The sequence below is a fragment of the Cetorhinus maximus genome, chromosome 9 (genome assembly GCF_964194155.1).
Source record: "Cetorhinus maximus chromosome 9, sCetMax3.hap1.1, whole genome shotgun sequence".
In the NCBI taxonomy this organism is placed as follows: Eukaryota; Metazoa; Chordata; class Chondrichthyes; order Lamniformes; family Cetorhinidae; genus Cetorhinus; species Cetorhinus maximus.
This window is the reverse complement of record NC_135887.1, coordinates 85,248,805-85,268,650: the sequence shown is the minus strand read 5'-3', so window position 1 is coordinate 85,268,650 and position 19,846 is coordinate 85,248,805. Positions and strand designations below refer to the sequence as shown.

The 19,846-nt window shown below is 43.5% G+C and overlaps 1 protein-coding gene across 1 annotated transcript in view; it reads left to right on the top strand.

Annotated features, from left to right (window-relative positions):
* LOC144684778 (CD81 antigen-like) overlaps positions 1 to 19,846 on the top strand; it is a 76,940-nt gene that overhangs the window by 36,896 nt on the left and 20,198 nt on the right. The window contains exon 3 of the mRNA XM_078548987.1: positions 14,299 to 14,396. Within this exon, the coding sequence (XP_078405113.1) occupies positions 14,299 to 14,396 (98 nt within the window). The remainder of the gene's footprint in view (positions 1 to 14,298; positions 14,397 to 19,846) is intronic.

Genomic DNA, 19,846 nt, shown 5'->3' with positions numbered 1-19,846 from the left:
AATCTACATATAGATTGGACAAGCCAAACTAGCAATAATACTGTGAAGGAGGATTCCCTGGATTGTGTTCGTGATGGCTTTTTTTTAGACGAATACGTTGAGGAACCTAACTAGAGAGCAGGCTACTCTAGACTGGGTATTGTGCAATGAGAAAAGATTAATGTGCAGGGTCCCTTGGGGAAGAGTGACCATAAATTGTCCATTAAGGTGGAGAGTGAAGAAGTTGAATCTGAAAACTGAGCGGGTTTGTGAGGATAATGCAAGGAGGCGATTTAGACAAGTTGTGTGTGTGGGCAAACGCATGACAGATGCAGTATAACATGGATAAATGTGAAGTTCTATGCTTCGGTGTGAAAAACAGAAAGGCAAAGTATTATTTAAATGGTGATATATTGGGAAATGTGGATGTACAAAGGGATTTGGGTGTCCTTGTACACTAGTCAATGAAAGTAAATAGGTGCAGTAAGGAATGCAAATGGTATGTTGGCCTTCATTGCGAGAGAACTTGAGTTTAGAAGTAGGGATGTCTTACTGCAGTTATACAGGGCCTCGGTGATACCACACCTGGAGTCTTGTGTGCAGTTTTGGTCTCCCTACCTAAGAAAGGATATGCTTGCCATTAGAGGGACTGCAGCGAAGGTTCATGCTGATACCGGGGATGTCAGGACTGTCATATGAGGAGAGATTGGTTCGACTGGCCCCCTATATGCACTATCATTTAGAAGAATGAGAGGGGACCTGATTGAAACGGATAAAATTCTAACAGGGCTAGACAGATTGGATGCAGGGAGGATGTTTCCCCTGGCTGGGGAGTCTAGAACCAGGGACCACAGGGTCAGGACACTGGGCAGGCCATTTAGGACCGAGATGAGAAAAATTTCTTCACTCAGAAAGTGGTCAACCTATGGAATTCTCTACCACAGAAGGTTGTGGAGGCCGGGCCACTGTGTATATTCTAGAAAGAAATTGATAAGTTTTTGGATATCGGGCATCAAAGGGTATGGAGAGAAAGTGGGAAAGTAGCGTTGAGATAGAGGATCAGCCATGATCATATTGAAAGATGGAGCAAGCTCGAAGGGCTGAATGGCCTACTCCTAGTTTCTAAGCTTCTAACTAGAAAATGTTGGAGATATAACTGGGTTTAAGTACAGAGGAAGGGTGAAGAAAGAACAGACGGGAAAGTCTATGATGGAGTGAAACGTAGGAGAAATTAAATGACAAAAGGGACGGTGGTGTAAGGCAAAAGGAAGAGATGATGGTTTCAACAAAAACTAGATGGATCTATAGAAGCTGTAGCTGGCGGTGGGGCCGTTGCCGGTCCCTGGTGGCTGGGCTTCATTGGAACAGTAGAGGAGACCAAGGACATAGAGGTGGGAGTGGGACTTAAAACTTAAAATGGTAAGTGATTGGAAACTCGGTAACACTTGAGAACTGAATGGAAGTGTTCAGAAAGGGGATCATCCAATCTGGTTTAGGTTTAGCCATACAGAAAAGATCACGATGAGCACTGGCACAGAAGTACATGTAAATTGCTGTTTCACCTGGGGCCCAGGATGGTGGGAAGGGAGATGGTGAAAGGGAAAATGTTGCATCTCCTGTGCTTGCTTGGGAAGCTGGGTGGGTGGGGTGGTTAGGGTTGATGGAAGCATGGCTCAGTATGCCACGATTGAGGTGGCCCTTTCAGAATGCTGAAAGGAGAGGGGTGGGGTGACATCATGCTGGAGATGGCTGAGGATCGAATATGGAGGCGGTGGGGTAGAAGCTGAGAATGAGGGTAACCCAATTGTGGTTCTGAGGGGGAGGGGAAGGGGTAGAGTAGAAGTGCAGAAAATAGAACCAGACCCTGTTGACCAGTGTGAGGGGAAATCCTCTTTTGAGATAGAGGAAGACAATTCTGAAACACTGGTGTGGAAGGTGACATTGTCAGAAATGTGATGGGGAAAGTGAGAATGAAAGAGCCCTTGCAGAAAAGGCTGTGGGAAAACAGTGGGCAAAGCGTAATCAATGTAGCTGTGGGCTTATAGTCAACATTGATAAAGAGCTTATCCACAGGAATGGAAATTAAGTGAGGAAGAGAAAAGAAATATCAGATGCTCCAGCGAAGGCAAGAGAAGGATTAAAATTGGAAGCAAAGTTGATGAAATGTCCCAGTTTGGGACAAAAGCAGGAAGTGACACAGATGGTTATCAGGGTCCAACAGATGACAAAGATATGTAGGACTGGAACAAAGATTTTTCCTCTAATCCCACGCAAAGACAAGCATAAAGACCCACTTTTCTTTTTTGTTCATGGGATGTGGGCGTAGTTGGATCAGCCTGCATTCATTGCCCATTCCCAATTGCCCTCCTTCAGAGGGCATTTAAGGGTCAACCACATTGCTGTGGGTCTGGAGTCACATGTAGGCCAGACCAGGTAAGGACAGCAGATTTCTTTCCCTAAAGGACATTAGTGAACCAGATGGGTTTTTTTTACAACAGTTGACAATGGTTTCATTAGACTTTTAACTCCAGATTTTTATTGGATTCAAATTCCACTGTCTGCCTTGGTGGGGTTCACTTCCCGGAGCATTACCCCTGGGTTTCCGGATTGCCAGTCTAGTGACAATACCAATACACCACTGCCTCCCCAAATGCAACATTTTGAGGGAATGAGAGAAGTCAAAGGAAAAAGCTGTTCAATGTAAGCAGTTTTTCAGCCAAGTGGAAGGGACTGTTACTGGGGACTGGTTTGCCCTCCATTCAAGGAAGAAATAGAGAAAACACATTTTTTCAGCTGTTGACTGATCTCTTGACTCATGTGGTTGGATGTTACAGATCTTGCTTGCAGTCGCATGCAGGGTCCTCAGCTGGCGCTTACACAGGAGGATTCCAGTACCTTGTGGTTGCAGGTCATCTGAGCTATTTAATCCAAGTTTACATCCACTGCCCTGTGTAGGCTTGGTGAAGTGTCAACACATGATAATGGCAAAATTGTCAGAGGTTTAAGTGGGCCTCTGACCTGATGAAGGATCAGGGATGGCATTGGTACAGTGCTGATGTGACCAGGATTGTCTTCCAGGACCGCTGTGATCTGGCAGTGGAATGGGTCCTGATGGTGGAAGGGGGTGGGTGCCAAACAGTACCTGATTTAATGAGAAGCCATCCCTCTGCCTTAGAGACTGTGTGTGGTCTGTTCATGCAACAATGGAGTCTCGTGCCAGTGAACTCTGACAATTCTTGTAGGTTAGGGAGTGACCTGAATAATGGATTTGAGAAATTATAAAGCAGGGATGGGGTGGGTAGCAGTGCAATAGGATTCCAGTAGTATTTGCTGTCCCTCTGCCCCTCATTATACTTGTCACTTCAATACAGTAGTTTAGTGGCTGTGATACTGTCAGTCCAAGCATTGAGTCTGAATTTGTTAAATCTAGTAATTTAGATCATTTGTGGGCTAACACCAGAAAGCTGAACATAAAAGCTGGAATGCTAATGTCCATTAAGGGAAAAGCCTGCCACTTTGAGTGGTCTGGCACGTGCCCGAATCCAATGTCAAACTTTGACTTATTAATGTCTTCCGAAGTGGCTGAACAAGCCACTCATTTGCACAAACAATTTCTATTCAAGAAGCCCCAGCATCACCATCGCAGACTAGGAATGGCCGGTATATATGGCCTTGCTGGCATTGTTACCCACAACCGGACAGCAGATCTGAAAAGCTGTTTGCAGTGTAGCATTCCATGCAATTCCCAGGAGTCTTCATGTCGCAGTTCAACATTGCATGTAGAAGAATTAAACCAAACAGCTACCATCCCAAATGCCAGGAAGTTCAGTGTTTATATCCAGTTTAAATATACATGTGTTGGAGTGCTGGGATTTTGTCTGAGGCACAGGAAGTCTGCGTATTTCTGCTGCTGGCTGTAGAATTAGAGGAAAGTGCACTTGAGGCTGGGGATGTGCTGGGGTAGTCGGTGCGTATAGTCAGGGTCAGTAAACATTTAAATTAAAACTTAGGTTGTTGATCTAATTCACTTTAGACGGGAGTCGATGCCAGTAAAATGGGGCCAACTGGTGTTGAGTGTTTTGATGCAGCAAGTGTTAGCGTTAGCATTTGGATCAGGACCATAGTATGAGGAGGAAATGCCTGCAGTTTGGGAGTTCTTATATTTGCTTCGTTTCTGAAGGAAAGTTATTCAGAAACCACAATTAATAGCTCCACATTGCATGGAGTGAAATGCCTCCAGTATTGGAAATTTTGAACAAAAACAGTCCAGATTTTGAACCGGCATGTCAAAGATTGCCAGAGATGAGCAGGATGAAATGAAAACATAAAATGCTAAAAACATTCGGCATGTTTGTGGAGTGAGGGGAGCCGTGTTGACCGGTTTTGCTGAAGGGCCTAATCTGAAACATTAACTTGTCTTTCTTGCCACAAATCTGTCTGACCTACTGAGCATTTCCATTTTTCCAGTTTTTTTTTAAAGAAACTTCTGGTGTTACTGTTCAGAATCTGTACTTTCTGGGTGGACTTGTTTGTGATGCAATGGTCAGTGCAACCTCTCCCTGCCCCTTTCCCAACACAAAGTGTTTGGACTTCTGACAGGCAGTAGATTTCTTATTGAAAATAAGGTCGAGAAAGAACAGTATCGCTTGATAACATTTCTCAAGAACAAAGTCTAGGTTCTGGCCTCATCAACTCGGATGCATGAGTTGTTTTGAATGGTTTTGAGCCAACAGTCCAGACTTGAAAACCTCTTGGATGTTAACTGGAAAAGAGGGCACAATCTTGGATCTAGGCTGTGAAAGAATGGAATAGGAAACACCTTTTTCTCACCAAGGCTGGCAGAAATTTAGAATTTGCCCCTCAGAAGGCTGTAGATGCTGGATCACTTGCAGTTGCCAAGGGAATTAAGGGATTTGGATAATGGGTGGGTAAATGGAGTTGAGCCACAGATTGACTGTGGTCTAGTGGAATTTTCAGCACATGGTTGAGGTGCTAAATGGCCCACTCTTTTTATGTTTAAAACAGTTTTTCCCTTCTATCTTGTCATTAGGTGTTATTAAAGTTTGAACTTTTTAAGGAAACCTCAGATTTCAAGATAAATAGAATCCCATCCCTTGTCCTGTTTCCTGCCTAGATTTGAACCTGCAAAAAAATTGGCTGCAGATAACTGAAGGTGATGGGGTGAGCAATTTCCTTTTAATTGGGTGGTTGTTTATGATGGAACAGGAGAAGATTCTTAACCTAAGGACACAGACTAGATCCATTGGGAGTAAAGGTTTAGATGGGCATTCCCAGGTGTTTACTGGGCTTTTATCAGAACCTCACACAGCTGCTACTTACACTACCACTTAGCTGATCCAGGCTTCTTGTTTAACTCTGGGCGTGGTAGAATGTCTCTGCGACTTGTGCTCAAGAGTTACTGAAAAATGTAGGGAAAGGGAGCTGATGGTCTAAAGTAAGGGGCTGAGAGAGCTTGATCTAATCTGATCTGGACTATTTTTTTCCATTTAAGGGATGTGGACACGCTGGCTAGGCCAGCATTCATTGCCCATTCCTAATTGCCCTTGAGATGGTGGTGGTGAGCTGCTGCCTTAAACTACTGCAGTCCATGTGGTGCAGGTACACCCACAGTGCTGTTAGGGAGGGATTTTGACCCAGCAACAGTGAAGGAACGGTGATATATTTTCAAGTCCAGATGGTGAATGGCTTGGAGGGAAACTTCCAGGCGGCAGTGTTCCTATGTGTCTGCTGCCCTTGTCTTTCTAGATGGTAGCAGTCATGGGTTTGGAAGGTGCTGCATTTGGACATGGACTGCTTCAGTATCTAAGGAGTCGCAAATGGTGCTGAGCATTGTGCAATCAGCGAACATCCCCACTTCTGACCTTATGATGGAAGGAAGGTCATTGATGAAGCAGCTGATGGTTGGGCCTAGTTCACTACCCTGAGGAACTCCTGCAGTGATGTCCTGGAGTTGAGGATTGATCTTCAACCACAACCACCTTCTTCCTTTGTGATAGGTATGACTCCAACCAGTGGTGAGCTTACCCCCTGATTCCCATTGACTCCAGTTTTGCTAGGGTTCCTTGATGCTGCACTCAGTCAAATGCTGCTTTGATATCAAGGGAAGTCACTCTCACCTCCCTCCTGGAGTTCAGCTCTTTTGTTCATGTTTGAGCCAAGGCTGTAATGAGTTTCGGAGCTGAGTGGTCCTGGTGGAAACTCTTTCGAGTTACCAACAGTCACAGATTGCAACTTCTTTCGAGTACAATCACAGTTCTTGGTTTTCCAGGAGTGGGACATGAACCCACAACCCTCTGATTCAAAGGCGAGGGTGCTATGAACTGAGCCACAGCTGACACCCCGTGGTCCTGGTGGAACCCAACTGGGTGTCAGTGAGCCGGTTATTGCTAAACAAGTGCCACTTGATAGCATTGTTGATCTGATCCATTACTTTACTGATGATTGAGAGTTGACTGATGGGGTGGTAATTGGCTGGGTTGCTTTTGTCCTGTTTTTTGTATACAGGACATACCTGGGCAATTTTCCACATAGCCAGGTAGATGACCAGCGTTGTACTGGAACAACTAGGTTATGGGTGTGACAAGTTCTGGAGCATAAGTCTTCACTATTGCCGGAGTATTGTCAGGGCCCATAGCCTTTGCAGTATCCGGTGCCTTCAGCTGTTTCTTGATATTACGTGGAATGAATCGAATTGGCTGAAGACTGGCATCTGTGATACTGGGGTCCTCTGGAGGAAGCCGAGATGGATCATCCACTCGGCACTTCTGGCTGAAGGTTGTTGTGAATGCTTCTGCCTTATCTCTTTGGCCTTATCTTTTGCACTAACGTGCTAGGCACTTCCATCTTTGAGGATAGGGATGTTTGTAGTTTGTTTGCCTCCTCCAGTGAGTTGTTTAATTGTCCACCACAATTCACGACTGGATGTGGCAGGACTGCTGAGATTTGATTCATTGGTTGTGGAATCACTTAACTCTGTCTATCACTTGCTGCTTATACTGTTTGGCATGCAAGTAGTCCTGTAGCTTCACTAGGTTGACACCTCAGTTTTAAGTATGCCTGGTGCTGCTCCTGGCATGCCCTCCTGCACTCTTCTTTGAACAAGGGTTGATCCTCTGGCTTCGTAGTAACAGTAGAGTGGGGGATATGCTGGGCCATGAGGTTATAGATTGTGGTTGAGTACAATTCTGCTGCTGTTGATAGCCCACTATGGAAAGGAATGTGGTTTAACAAGGCCTCACCTGGACAGGCCTGAGCATATGACTGTGCTTGAGGCTATTTTGGAAATGCAGAATGGATATGAATCCACTTTGCAGTTCCCAGAATATTTCTGATTCTTGCTGGATAATGGGTGGGTAAATGGAGTTGAGTTAGATTAACCCTGATCTAGTGGAATTTGTCACGTGACATGCTGGATAAAGCACCAGTGTTTCATACTTGTCATGTGTCACTTATTGGGAATATCTTTTTACAATTGCTGTGCCACCCTCAATCCATTCAGAAACTGGTTGCACCCAGAATTTCTGTAGTAGTGACTCTCAAGAGTCGGGGACAGACGGTACCTTGGGTGCACTGGGCCCCTTTGAGGAGGTAGGGACTGAGGTTTGAGTTACATGGGGCTCCTCTCAATGTAGGGTACAATCTGATGGGAAAGGTTCAAAATTGGAACTACTTTGCAAGCTGCAAATTTCATTGTTTTCAACAGCAAAATGTGCACTGGAAGGGGAACTGCTTTCTGTAAGTCTGTTTATGTGTAAAAGGGATCGTGTCCTGACTTGCATCATCAACAGTAGGAAGTCCCCTTTTGAGTTTAGCAAGTGATTTGATCTTGGGCCTCAACCTCTGTTTCCTGACCTGAAATTTGGAATTTTTGCATGAGGCTGAAACATTTCCATTGAAAGGCATCACTCCACAAGTCCAACTATCCTGTGCTCTAAACAAAGAACACAACATGAATAAAATTGACAATGATAAAAATAGCTCCTGTACCAGGGAGGTGATCAGTGAATGTGGGACTTTTAGGGTGGAGCCTCAATTTGGTCTGCAGAGTGTGGGTAACGTGAGCTATGGAGGTGTAAGACCGCTGTTTGTCTTCCCTTCTCTCCATCTCACCGCTATGTGGTAATGACATGCTGTTCTTGCTGTTACAAATATGTTCATAGCACATTATTACGTTGAATGCGGGGCCTGGAACTCATTATTGTAGTGTTTTCCAGATTCTGCTCCACTGAGTGCCGCTAGAGAACATTCCCTAGCCTAGAGTTGTAAACAGGCCACTGAGTCTGGAGTAGGTGGGGATGAGAGGTTTATAATTATATTAGGGGGACAGTAGCATTGTGGTAATATGATTAAATCGGTAATCCTGACACCTGAACTGAAGTTCCAGAGACACTGCAGCAACTGAAGAAACTTAAATTAATTAATAACTTTGGAATTAAAAGTTGGTCTTGGTAATCATGAAACAATCAGGTTGTCATAAAAACCCATCTGGTTCTCTAATGGCCTTCAGGGAAGGAAATATGCCATCCTTGTCTGGTCTACATGTGACTCCAGACCCACAGCAATGTGGTTGATTCTTAACTGCCCCTGAAACAAGCCTCTTGGTTGTATCTATAGAAACGTTGAAAAGGAGTAAAACTGAACAGATCACCCTGCATCAACCTAGGCACTGGATATGAAAAGGGCAGACCCTGTTCAGTGGACCCTGCAAAGTCATCCTTACTAATATCTGGAGACTTGTGCCAAAATTGGGAGAGCTGTCTCTCAGATTAGTCCATCAACAGCCTGACATAGTCATACCAAATCACCTACAACCAATATCCCAGACCCCTACATCTGTCAGGGAAAATGTTCGAAGCTATTAAAGACATCATGGCAGGGCACTTAGAAAAATTCAAGGCAATCAGGCAGAGTCAACATGGCTTCATGAAAGGGGAATCATGTTAAATCAATTTATTGGAGTCCTTTGAAGAAGTAACATGTGCTTTGGATAAATGGGAACCAGTGGATGTACTGTACTTAGATTTCCAGAAGGCATTTGATAAGGTGCCACATCCAAGGTTATTGTAGAAAATAAAAGCTCATGGGGTAGGTGGTAATCTATTGGCATGAGTAGAAGATTGGCTAGTTAACAGGTTAAGTAGAAAGTAAAGTAGGTGTAAATGGTTCATTTTCTGGTTGGCAAGAGTGGAGTGCCATAGGGATCAGTGCTGGGACCTCAACTTTTGTACAATTTTGATAGATGACTTTGATGGTATGGTTGCTAAATTTGCTGTTGGCACAAAGGTAGGAAAGTAAGTTGTGAAGAGGACATAAGCAGTCTACAAAGGTATATAGATAGTTTAAGTGAATGGGCAAAGATCTGGCATATGAAGTATAATGTGAGAAAATGTGAAACTGTCCATCTTGGAAGTAAGAATATAAAATAAGCATATCTAAATGGTGAGAGATTGCAGAGGGACCTGTGTGCTTTAGTGCATGAATCGCAAAAGGTTAGAATGCAGGTATGGCAAATAGTTGGGAAAGCTAATAGAATGTTGTTTATTGTGAGGGGAATTGAATACCGAAGTATGGAGGTTATGCTTCAGTTTTACAGGGCATTGGTAAGACCACATCTGGAGTACCGTGTATAGTATTGGTCTCCTTATTTAAGGAAGAATGTAAATGTGTTGGAAGCAGTTCAGAGAAGGTTTATTAGACTAATACCTGGAATGGTTGGGTTGTCTTATGAGGAAAGGTTGGACAGGCTAGGCTTGTATCTGCTGGAGTTTAGAAGAGTAAGAGGTGACTTGATTGAAACATATAAGATCCTGAGGGGTCTTGACAGGGTGGATGTGGAGAGGATGTTTCCTCTTGTGGGAGAATCTAGAACTAGAAGTCACGGTTTAAAAGCAAGGGTTCGCCCATTTAAGATTGGGATGAAGAGAAATATTTTCCCGAGGGTCGTGAGCCTTTGGAACTCTCTCTTCCTCGGAAGGCAGTGGAAGCAGAGCCTTTGAATACTTTTAAGGCAGAAGTAGGTAGATTCTTGATAAGGGAGTGAAATGTTATTGAAGGTAGGGGGTAACATGGAGCTGAGGTTACAGTCAGATCAGCCATGATCTTATTGAATGGTGGGGCAGGCTTGAGTGGCATACTAATTCGTATGTTTGGATCACCATCCTTGGGTATGTCCTGCCCCACTGGCGCCACTACAAGTGGGGGTACAGTGGTATAAAGTTAGGATGGAGTAGCCTGAAAAGCCCTCAAGGATATGCTCAGTCAGTCAACATCCCTGAAGTTCAGAAGCAAGTTAATATTCTGGGTGCAGCTTGTTACCCCACAGTGCATCAGCCCAGAGCTGCTGAGGCTCAGCTGGTTGATCTGAATCTTCCCCTGTTTTCTCCAGTTGCCCCCGTCCCAGCAGCTGGCTCAGAGTGCCTTGTAAACCACTGTCCTTTCTCGTACCAGCCTAGTGATTGGTAGTGCATCACAACAAGAAAACAAGTTTCAAAATGCAGCTGAATCTAAGAGGCTTTTATTCAAGTCCTGGCATTGGGGTGGCATGGAGTAGGTTGTGTCCTGATAATGTCTTTGTGTGTCAGTAGTATTGCATCTCAGTACAAAGGGTTTATAGAACACACTCCACATCAAACAGATGCATATTGTATTCTGGTAATAGCCAGAGGTGGCATGATAGTGCTCAGTGACTGCTCCCTTGATCTGCCATTAATTGTGACACTTTCTCTATGCAGCATGCTTTTTATTTTACTGTTTTGAATCACTTTCCACGTTTAGTCTCTTGCTGGTATTTAGATGTAGATGTATACTGTCAGCCTGGCATATCTGGTGTCATGTTTGTCTCTTGGGCAAGTGGTCAGTGGTTCAAAAGGTAGGCTGGTACTTGGAGTGTTAAATTGTTGGAGTTGTTGTCCATCAAGGTGATTGATTTAAAAAAAAAAATCTCTACTGATTCCATGGGTTCAATTGACAATTAAAGTTCCCAATGAAAAAGAGCAGGTGTTCTTACGCTGCTACAAAACCTACCCATTTTAAATGGGTGCTCATCGCCTGTGATTAAGCACTTACTGCCATATTTGGTCAGGAAAGTAAAAGCCCATAGGATTCAGGGCAATGTGGCAAACTGGATAAAAGGTTGGCTTTGTAACAGGAAGCAAAGGGTAATGGTCGATGGATGCCCTTGTGAATGGAAAGTTGTCTCAAGTGGTACTCCACAGGGCTCGGTGTTGGGACCCTCGCTGTTTGTGTTATATATTAACAATTTGGACGTGAACGTGGGGGGCACGATTGGGAAATTTGCAGACGACACAAAGATTGGCTGAGTAGTGGATAATGTAGAGGATAGCCATAATCTCCAAAACGATATAGATGGGTTGGTGGAGTGGGCGGTAAAGTGGAAAGATGGATTTTAACATAGATAAGTGTGAGGTCATACATTTAGGGAGGTCAAACAGTTACAGGGATTACAAAATAAATGGGAATATACTAAGAAGAGTAGATGTAGTGAGAGATCTTGGCGTACAAGTGCACAGGTCCCTGAAGACAGCAGTTCAAGTAGACAAGGTTGTAAAGAAGGCATATGGAATGCTCTCCTTCATTGGCAGAGGTATAGAATATAAAAGTAAGGATATAATGTTGGAATTGTATAAAACACTGGTGACGCCACTACTGGAGTACTGTGTGCATTTCTGGTCACCACATTACAGGAAGGATGTAATAGCTCTGGAGAGAGTGCAGAGGTGGTTTACAAGAATGTTGCCAGTGTTAGAAAAGTGTAGCTATGAGGAGAGATTGGATAGGTTGGGGTTATTTTCCTTAGAACAAAGAAGGCTGAGAGGTGACTTGATTGAGGTGTACAAAATTGAGGGGAATAGATAGTGGACAGGATAAAATTGTTTCCCTTGATGGAGAATTCTAGAACCAGGGGACATAGATTCAAGATAAGTGGCAGAAGGTGTAGGGGGGACATGAGGAAGAACTTTTTTACGCAGCAGGCACCTGGGTGTCCAGAATTTGCTGCCCAAGTTGGTGGTAGAGGCAGAAACTTTAAACTCTTTTAAAAAGTACCTGGATCTGCATCTTAAGTGCTGTAAGCTGCAGGGCTATGGGCCGGGTGCAGGAAGGTGGGATTAGAAAGGGCACCTGGGTGTCCTCGGGCTGGCATGGACAAGATGGGGTGAATGGCCTCATTCGGCGCTGTAAATTTTCTATGGTTCTGTTTGCCCTCTAGTGATCCATATGATCATTTGAGACCTGACTTCTAATCCAGGGGATAAAAGTCTCATCTTGGACTGTGATGATGGGCTTTGACTGTTTTGAACAGTCCCAACCTGGTTGCTGGGTGTAAATGCAAAACTTGAAGTGTGACTCGGGCTGCTAAAGGAAATGAGATGGCGGGGGTGGGGTTTAGAAACACTCTAAAGTTAATCTGTAGGTACAATGAATCTAACCAATTCTTACTTGAGCTGGGATTGCTTGATGAGACAATGCAGAGGGAAATGTATTCTGCATCTGCAAGAAATATCAGTGTCAAGCACCCTTGGGTCAGGAACAACATTACTTCAAGAACAGAAGTTTGTAGGATAGTTTGAGGGATTAATCACCTCGTGAATGTCAGTCACAAGGTTGGAAATCAATGCAAGGATTCAGTCTTCAGTTCAATATACAGCAGGAGTAGGCCATTCAGCTTCTCGAGCCTGTTCCACCATTTAGATCTTGGCTGATCTGGACCTCAACCCCATTTACCCACCCTTGATCCATATCCCTTGATACCTTACCGAATAGAAAATCTGTCAAGTCCCATCTTAAAATTTTAGGTGACCCAGCACTCACTGCATTTTCGAGGAGAACTGGTCCCAGATAATAAGGGATTATTGAGCTTGAGTTTGCTGTTGTCATGGTTCAGATGTTTCTGGAGCTTGATGATGTGCTTGGTGCTGCGCTGCCACCAGAATAGTTTGCTTACCCCAGACCTCCCTTTGTTCTAGTTCTGCTTTGTTCTCCAGATTTCCATTGTCCTTTGTGTGGAAAACCATATTGCCTGATTTCACTCCTGAATCTAATTTTAAGATGGTGCCACCATGTTCCAGATTCCCCTATGAGAGGAAATAGTTTCTCTGAATCTTTTGTTTTAACGTATTAAACCTCAATTAGCTCTGTCCTCAACCATCTAAATTCAAGGGAATATAAGCAATATTTAAGCAACCTGTCATCATGAGCTAAGGGAGCACATTGGTTATTCAGTCCCCTTGGTAAGGGGATAAATTGCATATTCTCCTGTGTTCAATCTCATTTGTCTCAACACTGTTAAAGTAAGTGTCATCAGAAATGGAGCCTGCCAGTTATTTGCCTCCGCTTGTAGAATAGTTGGCTCAAAACGGATGCCACTCATGCCTGCCTCTGTATTAACAGTGACAGGCAGCAGCATAATGCTCTAGTATCTGTGATGTAGAGTTAAGGCAGCAGGCCACTGGTGTATGAGTGCTTTCAATTTGGCTGCTTTCACTTTCCCCAAACATGTGCAAGATCCAGTATCAGTTCTTTGTAAATGGAATTGGGCAGATGCATCTGTAACTCAGTCATCTATTTCTTATTCAGTCATAGATCCACCCACGGAGAGCATTTGAAATATTTAAAATAGCTGCAAATGTGACATTTACTGGAATGGGTTTGTTTTTTTGTAAAAAGGGATTATTGAGTTCAAGTTTGCTGTTGTCATGGTGCAGATATTTCTGGAGCTTGATGATGTGTTTGGTGCTGTGCTGCCACCAGGACCATTTGCTTACTCCAGACCTCCCTTTTTTGTTCTAGTTCTGGTTTGTTCTCACCCCTCCCCCGTTCTCCTTGATTATCCCATACCCATTTCTTCACTGATCAAGTCTATTCCTGGGGTTGTCTTCTATTTCTTGCGTGTATGCCCATTCTTTTCTAATCTATATGGTGAGTGTTGGCAGATAGTCATTCAGCCATGGAGGCATCAGCAGCAGTCTCTATCCTGTCCTCACCTGCCACACGTCCAGTCGAGCTCACTGAGTAACAATGGGAAGTGGGAGCCCTAATCATAATCCAGGAATGCTTGGACTAATTGTGGTGCCTGTTGTGCCAACAGTTGCCAGTTTGGATGAATATTCCAAAGTTGCAGTAAAGTTGGCCTCACCCAGATCACAAAAATAAGAAAGGGTGAATGAAAAGAACATTGGGTGTTCAGGCATAGCAGTGAGCTGAATAAAGTGTTTGTGTATTTGCCCCCTAGTAGATACTGCTGCTTTTACGTGTTAATCACTACTCTTTCTCTCCTCACAGGGGTCTACATCCTGATTGGTGTTGGAGCTGTGATGATGATTGTCGGTTTTCTTGGTTGTTATGGTGCCATCCAGGAATCCCAATGCATGCTGGGAACGGTAAAACACAAAGATTCCTTTCTGTTTGGTTCTGTTATTGTTTAGCTTTCACACTCCTCAGACATGGCTGCTGGCTCTAGGACAGGATCCTGATGCCTGCTTTACTTCACTGCTGCAATCTATGACCTACAGTACTGGATAAACTCCCTTTCTGCTTGCAAGTTTTTAAGAAGTGTTTGAAAGCATGCAGAAGTACTTTTTCTAGATTATTAAGGAGGTAGTAGCAGAACATTTAGAAAATCATGATACAATCGGGCAGAGTCAACATGGTTTTGTGAAAGGAAAATTGTGTTTGACAAATTTGTTAAAGCTCTTAGATGTAACAAGCATGGTTGATAAAGGGAAACTAGTAGATGTGTGTTTGGATTTCCAAAAGGCATTTGATAAGGTGCCAAATAAAAGGTTACTGCACAAATAAGAGCTCATTGTGTTGGGGTGATATATTAGCATGGATAGAGGATTGGCTAACTAACAGGAAATGGTGTCTGGATAAATGGGCCATTTTCAGTTTGGCAAACTATAATCAGTGAGGTGCCACAGGGATCAGTGCTAGAGCTATACAATCTATAATTGCAATCTATATTAATGACTTGGATAAAGGGCAGACTGTATTGTAGCCAAATTTACTGACTATACAAAGATATAGTAAGTATCGCAGTATCTTTACAGTGTAGAAGGAGGCCTTTCGGCCCATCGAGCCTGCACTGGCTGTCTGAAAGAGCTTTCCACCTAGACCCACTCCCCTGCCTTATCCCTGTAACCTTCCATATCCTCTCTTTTCAGATAGCAATCCAATTCCCTTTTGAATACCTCGATCGAACCTGCCTCCACCACCCTTTCTGGAAGTTTGTTCCAGACTCCAACTACCCTCTGGGTGAAAAAAATTCTCCTCACATCACACTTACTCCTTTTGCCAATTATTTTGATTCTAAGCCCTCTAGTTCTTGATGTTCTCTTGAGTGGGAACAGTTTCTCACTATTTACCCTGTCCATACCCCCCAGGATCTTGAATACCTCTGTCAAGTCTCCTCTTAGCTTTCTTTTCTCCAAGGAAAACAGTCCCAACCTCTCCAATCTATCCTCATAGCTACAGTCCTTCATCCCAGGAATCATTCTTTTGAATCTCCTCTGTACTCTCTCCAATGCCTTCACATCCTTAAGTATGGCACCCAGAACTGGACGCAGTTCTCCAGGTGAGGCCTAACTAGTGTCTTATACAAGTTCAACATGATCTCCTTACTCTTGTACTCAATGCCCCTGCTAATAAAGCCTAAGATACTATATGCTTTATTAACTGCTCTCTTTATTAACGTGCCCTGCCATCTTCAATGACCTATATACACATACACAGAGGTCCTGCTGTTCCTGCGCCTCCTTTAGAGACTCTCCCTTTATTTTGTACTGTCTCACCATATCTTCCCTGCCAAAATGAATAGCCTTACACTTCTCTGCATTGAACTTCAACTGCCACTTGTCTGCCCAATCCACCAACATGTCTATGTCCTTTTGGAAGTTCAAAACTATTCCCATCACAGTTGACAACATTTCCAACCTTCATTTCATATCTGCAAATTTTGAAATTGTGCCCTGCACACCACAGTCTAGGTCATTAATATATATCGGGAAGACCAAGGGTCCTAACACTGACCCCAACACACAGGAATTTCACTACAAACCTTCCTCTAATTTGAAAAACAACCATTTATCACTACAGTTTCTTGTCTCAACCAATTTCTTATCCAAGTGCCTACTTTGCCTTTTATTCCATGACCTAGAATTTTGCTCATGAGCCTGTATGGCACTGTATCAAATGCCTTTTGAAAATCCATATACACCACATCAACAGTGTTTCCTTTATCAACCTTCTCTGTCACCACCTCAAAAGACTCCAAGTTAGTTAAACGTGCTTTTCCCTTGATAAACCCATGCTGGCTTTGCTTAATTATCCTGCACTTGTTTAAGTGACTATTGATTTTATCCCATACACTCGTTTCGGAAGTTTTCCTACCACTGAGGTCAAACTGACTGGCCTGTAGCTGACAGCTTTATTTCTGCACCCCTTTTTGAACAAGGGTGTAACATTTGCAGTTCTCCAGTCCTCTGACACCTCCCCTATGTCTAAGGAAGACTGGAAGATTATCGCTAGTGCCTCTGCAATTTCCACTCTCACTTCCCTCAGTACCCTTGGATGCATCTTATCCTGCCCTGGTACCTTATCTATTTTAAGCAAAGATAGCCTTTTTAATACCACCTTCCTCTCGATTGTAAGTTCTTCTCATGTACCAGTTACCCCCTCTCTCTCCTCGGCCTGGGTAGCAAGTTCTTACTTTGTAAAGACAGAGGCAAAGTACTCATTTAACACCTCTGCTATTTCTCCCGCCTCCACATGCATGTCCCCTTTTTGTCCCTAATTGGCCCTAATCTCTTATACCACCATTTTATTATTTACATGCTTATGGAAGACTTTGGGATTCCATTTTATGTTCGCTGCCAGCCTCTTTTCATGCTTTCCCCTTGCTTTTCTTCACTTGCCCTCTGGTCCTTCTTTATTCAGCCTAATTCTGCATTGTATTTTCTACCTGACATCTGTCGTATATGCACTTTTTTCATCTTTATCCCTCTCTCTCTTGTCATCCAGGTTGCTCTGGATTTGTTTGTCCTACCTTTTCCCTTCAAGAAAATATACCTTGACATTGTCTGCAATACTTTTTTTTTAAGGTGGCCCATTGTTCAGCTACTGTCTTTTCTGCCAACATTTGATTCCAACTGTCTGGACTCGGGCGGATTCTTATCCCATCTAAGTTGGTTTTCCCCCAAATAATTATCCCTGCTCCATATTGTTCTGTCCTTTTTCCATGATTAACCTAAACCTTATGATACAGTGGTCACTGTCCCCTTGAGGCTCTCCCACTGATATTTGATCCACTTGGGCCAACTCATTCCCCAGAACCAGGTCCAAAAATGCATGTCCTCTCATTGGACTGGAAACATACTGCTGCAGAAAATTATCTTGAACACATTCCAGGAACTCTCACCCCACTTGTCCTTTTGTACTATTCCTATTCCAGTCTATACTTGGATAATAAGTCCCCCGTTATGATTACTCTTTAACTCTTGCACTCCTCCATAATTTCTTTGCAAATTTGTTTCTCCGCATCCCTTCCACTAGTTGGTAGTCTATATACTACACCAATCAATGTTATTACACCTTTTCCATTCCTTACCTCTAGCCAAAGAGTTTCTGTCTTCGACCTCCCTGGAACATCCTTTCTCTGCAGTATTGTAGTGTCATCTTTAATCAATATTGTCACTCTACACAGCCACCCCCCCCCACCCCCTTTCCTGTGTCTCCTAAACACCTTGTACCCAGGAATATTTAACGCCCAGTCCTGCCCTCCTTTGAGTCAGGTCCCTGTTATAGCAATAATATCATAATTCCATTTGTCAACCTGTGCCTGTAGTTCAACCTTATTAATCACATTTCGTGTATTCACATGCATGCATGTTAGCCCTGATTTAGGATTTTTTTACTTTCCTGTTTATTCTGACCCCATTTAATGACTTAGTGTTGCCTACTCTAATTCTATCAAGCTCGCCAAGTATTCTATCTATCTTGATACAAACTCTCTGATATATCCTTATTATCAGTTAATGCTTCACTACTTTCCACTCAGTTTTCCCCCTCCACACTCTGAATTCCCCTCCAGGTTCCCATCCCCCTGCCAATCTAGTTTAAACCCTCCCCAACAGCGCTAACAAACCTCCCCGCGAAGACACTAGTTCCAATCCTGTTGAGGTGTAATTTGTCCTCCTTGTACAGGTCCCACCTGCCCCAGAAGCAATCCCAATGCCTCAGAAATATAAAGTCCTCCCTCCTAATCCATTTCTTCAGCCATGTGTTGTACTGCTCAACCTTCCTATTCATATGTTTACTAGCAGGTGGCACTGGAAGTAATTTTGAGATTATGGCTCTTGAGGTCCTGCTTTTTAATCCCCTTCCTAACTCCCTAAAATCTGCTTTCAGTGCCTCATCCCTTTTCCTATTCATGCCATTGGTCCCAATGTGGACCATGACCTCTGGTTTTTACCCCCTCCCAAAAGAATACCCTGCTGGCCCTCTGTGACATCCTTGACCCTGGCAGCAGGGTCCTAATATGTTAGAGCTTTTTGACGAAGTAGCATTCAAGGTGCATAAAGGGGAGCCTGTAGATGTGATGCACTTGGATTTCCAAAAGACACTTGATAAGGTACCACATCAAAGGTTACTAGACAAGATAAGAGTGCATGGTGTAGGGGTGGCATATTAGCATGGATAAAGGATTGGTTGGCTAACAGGAAGCAGAGAGTAGTGATAAATGGGTCTCATTCAGATTGGCAAGCTGTAACCAGAAGTGCCACAGGGATCAGTGCTGAGTCCTCAACTATTTACGATACATAACAATGACTTGGATGAAGGGACCAAATGTATGATAGTTAAATTTGCTGATGACACCAAGATAGGTAGGAAAGTAAGTTGTCAAGAGAAGGCAGAAAAACTGCAAAAGGGATATAGACAGGTTAATTGAGTGGGCAAGAATTTGGCAGATGGTGTATGATATGGGTAAATGTGAGCTTGTTCACTTTGGCAGGAAGAATAGAAAAGCAGAATACTATTCAAATGGCGAAGGATTGCAGAATCTGGTGGTAGAGGGATCCTGGTGCACTTATACATGAGTCACACACAGTTGGAATGCAGGTACAGCAAGTGATTAGGAAGGCAAATAGAATGTCGGCATTTATTGCAAGAGGCATGGAATATAAAAGTGGGGAAGTTTTACTGCAACTGTGCAGGAGTAGTGTGTGCAGTTTTGGTCTCCTTATTTAACAAAAAAATATAATAGCTTTAGAAGCAATTCCGAGAAGATTCACTGGACTCGTTCCAGGGATGAAGGAGTTGCCTTATGAAGAAAGGTTAAACAGGTTAGGCCAATACCCACTGGAGTTTAGAAGAATGAGAGGCGATCTTATTGAAACACAAGATCCTGAGGGGACTTGATGGGGTGGATACCCAGAGGATGCTTCCTCTTGAGGGAGATTAAAACATAGTTTAAAAATAAGAGGTCTCCCATTTAAGACAGACGAGGAGAAACTTTCTCCCAAAGAGTTATTGGTGTGTGGGATTCTTTTCCCTAGAAAGTAGTGCAGGCTGGGTCTTTGAATTTATTTAAAACAGAGTTAGAAAGATTTTTGTTAGGAAAAGGAGTCTAGGGTTATGGGGGACAGACAGGAAAGTGGCGCTGGACCACGAACAGATCAGCTATGATCTTATTGAATGGTGGAGCAGGCTCAATGGGCCAAATGGCCTGCTCCTGCTCCAATGTTCCTATTACTGATGTTCCTATGTCTGACTGTAGGTAGGAAAGCAAGTTGTAAGGAAGATAGAGAGTCTACAAAGGGATATAGATTGTGAC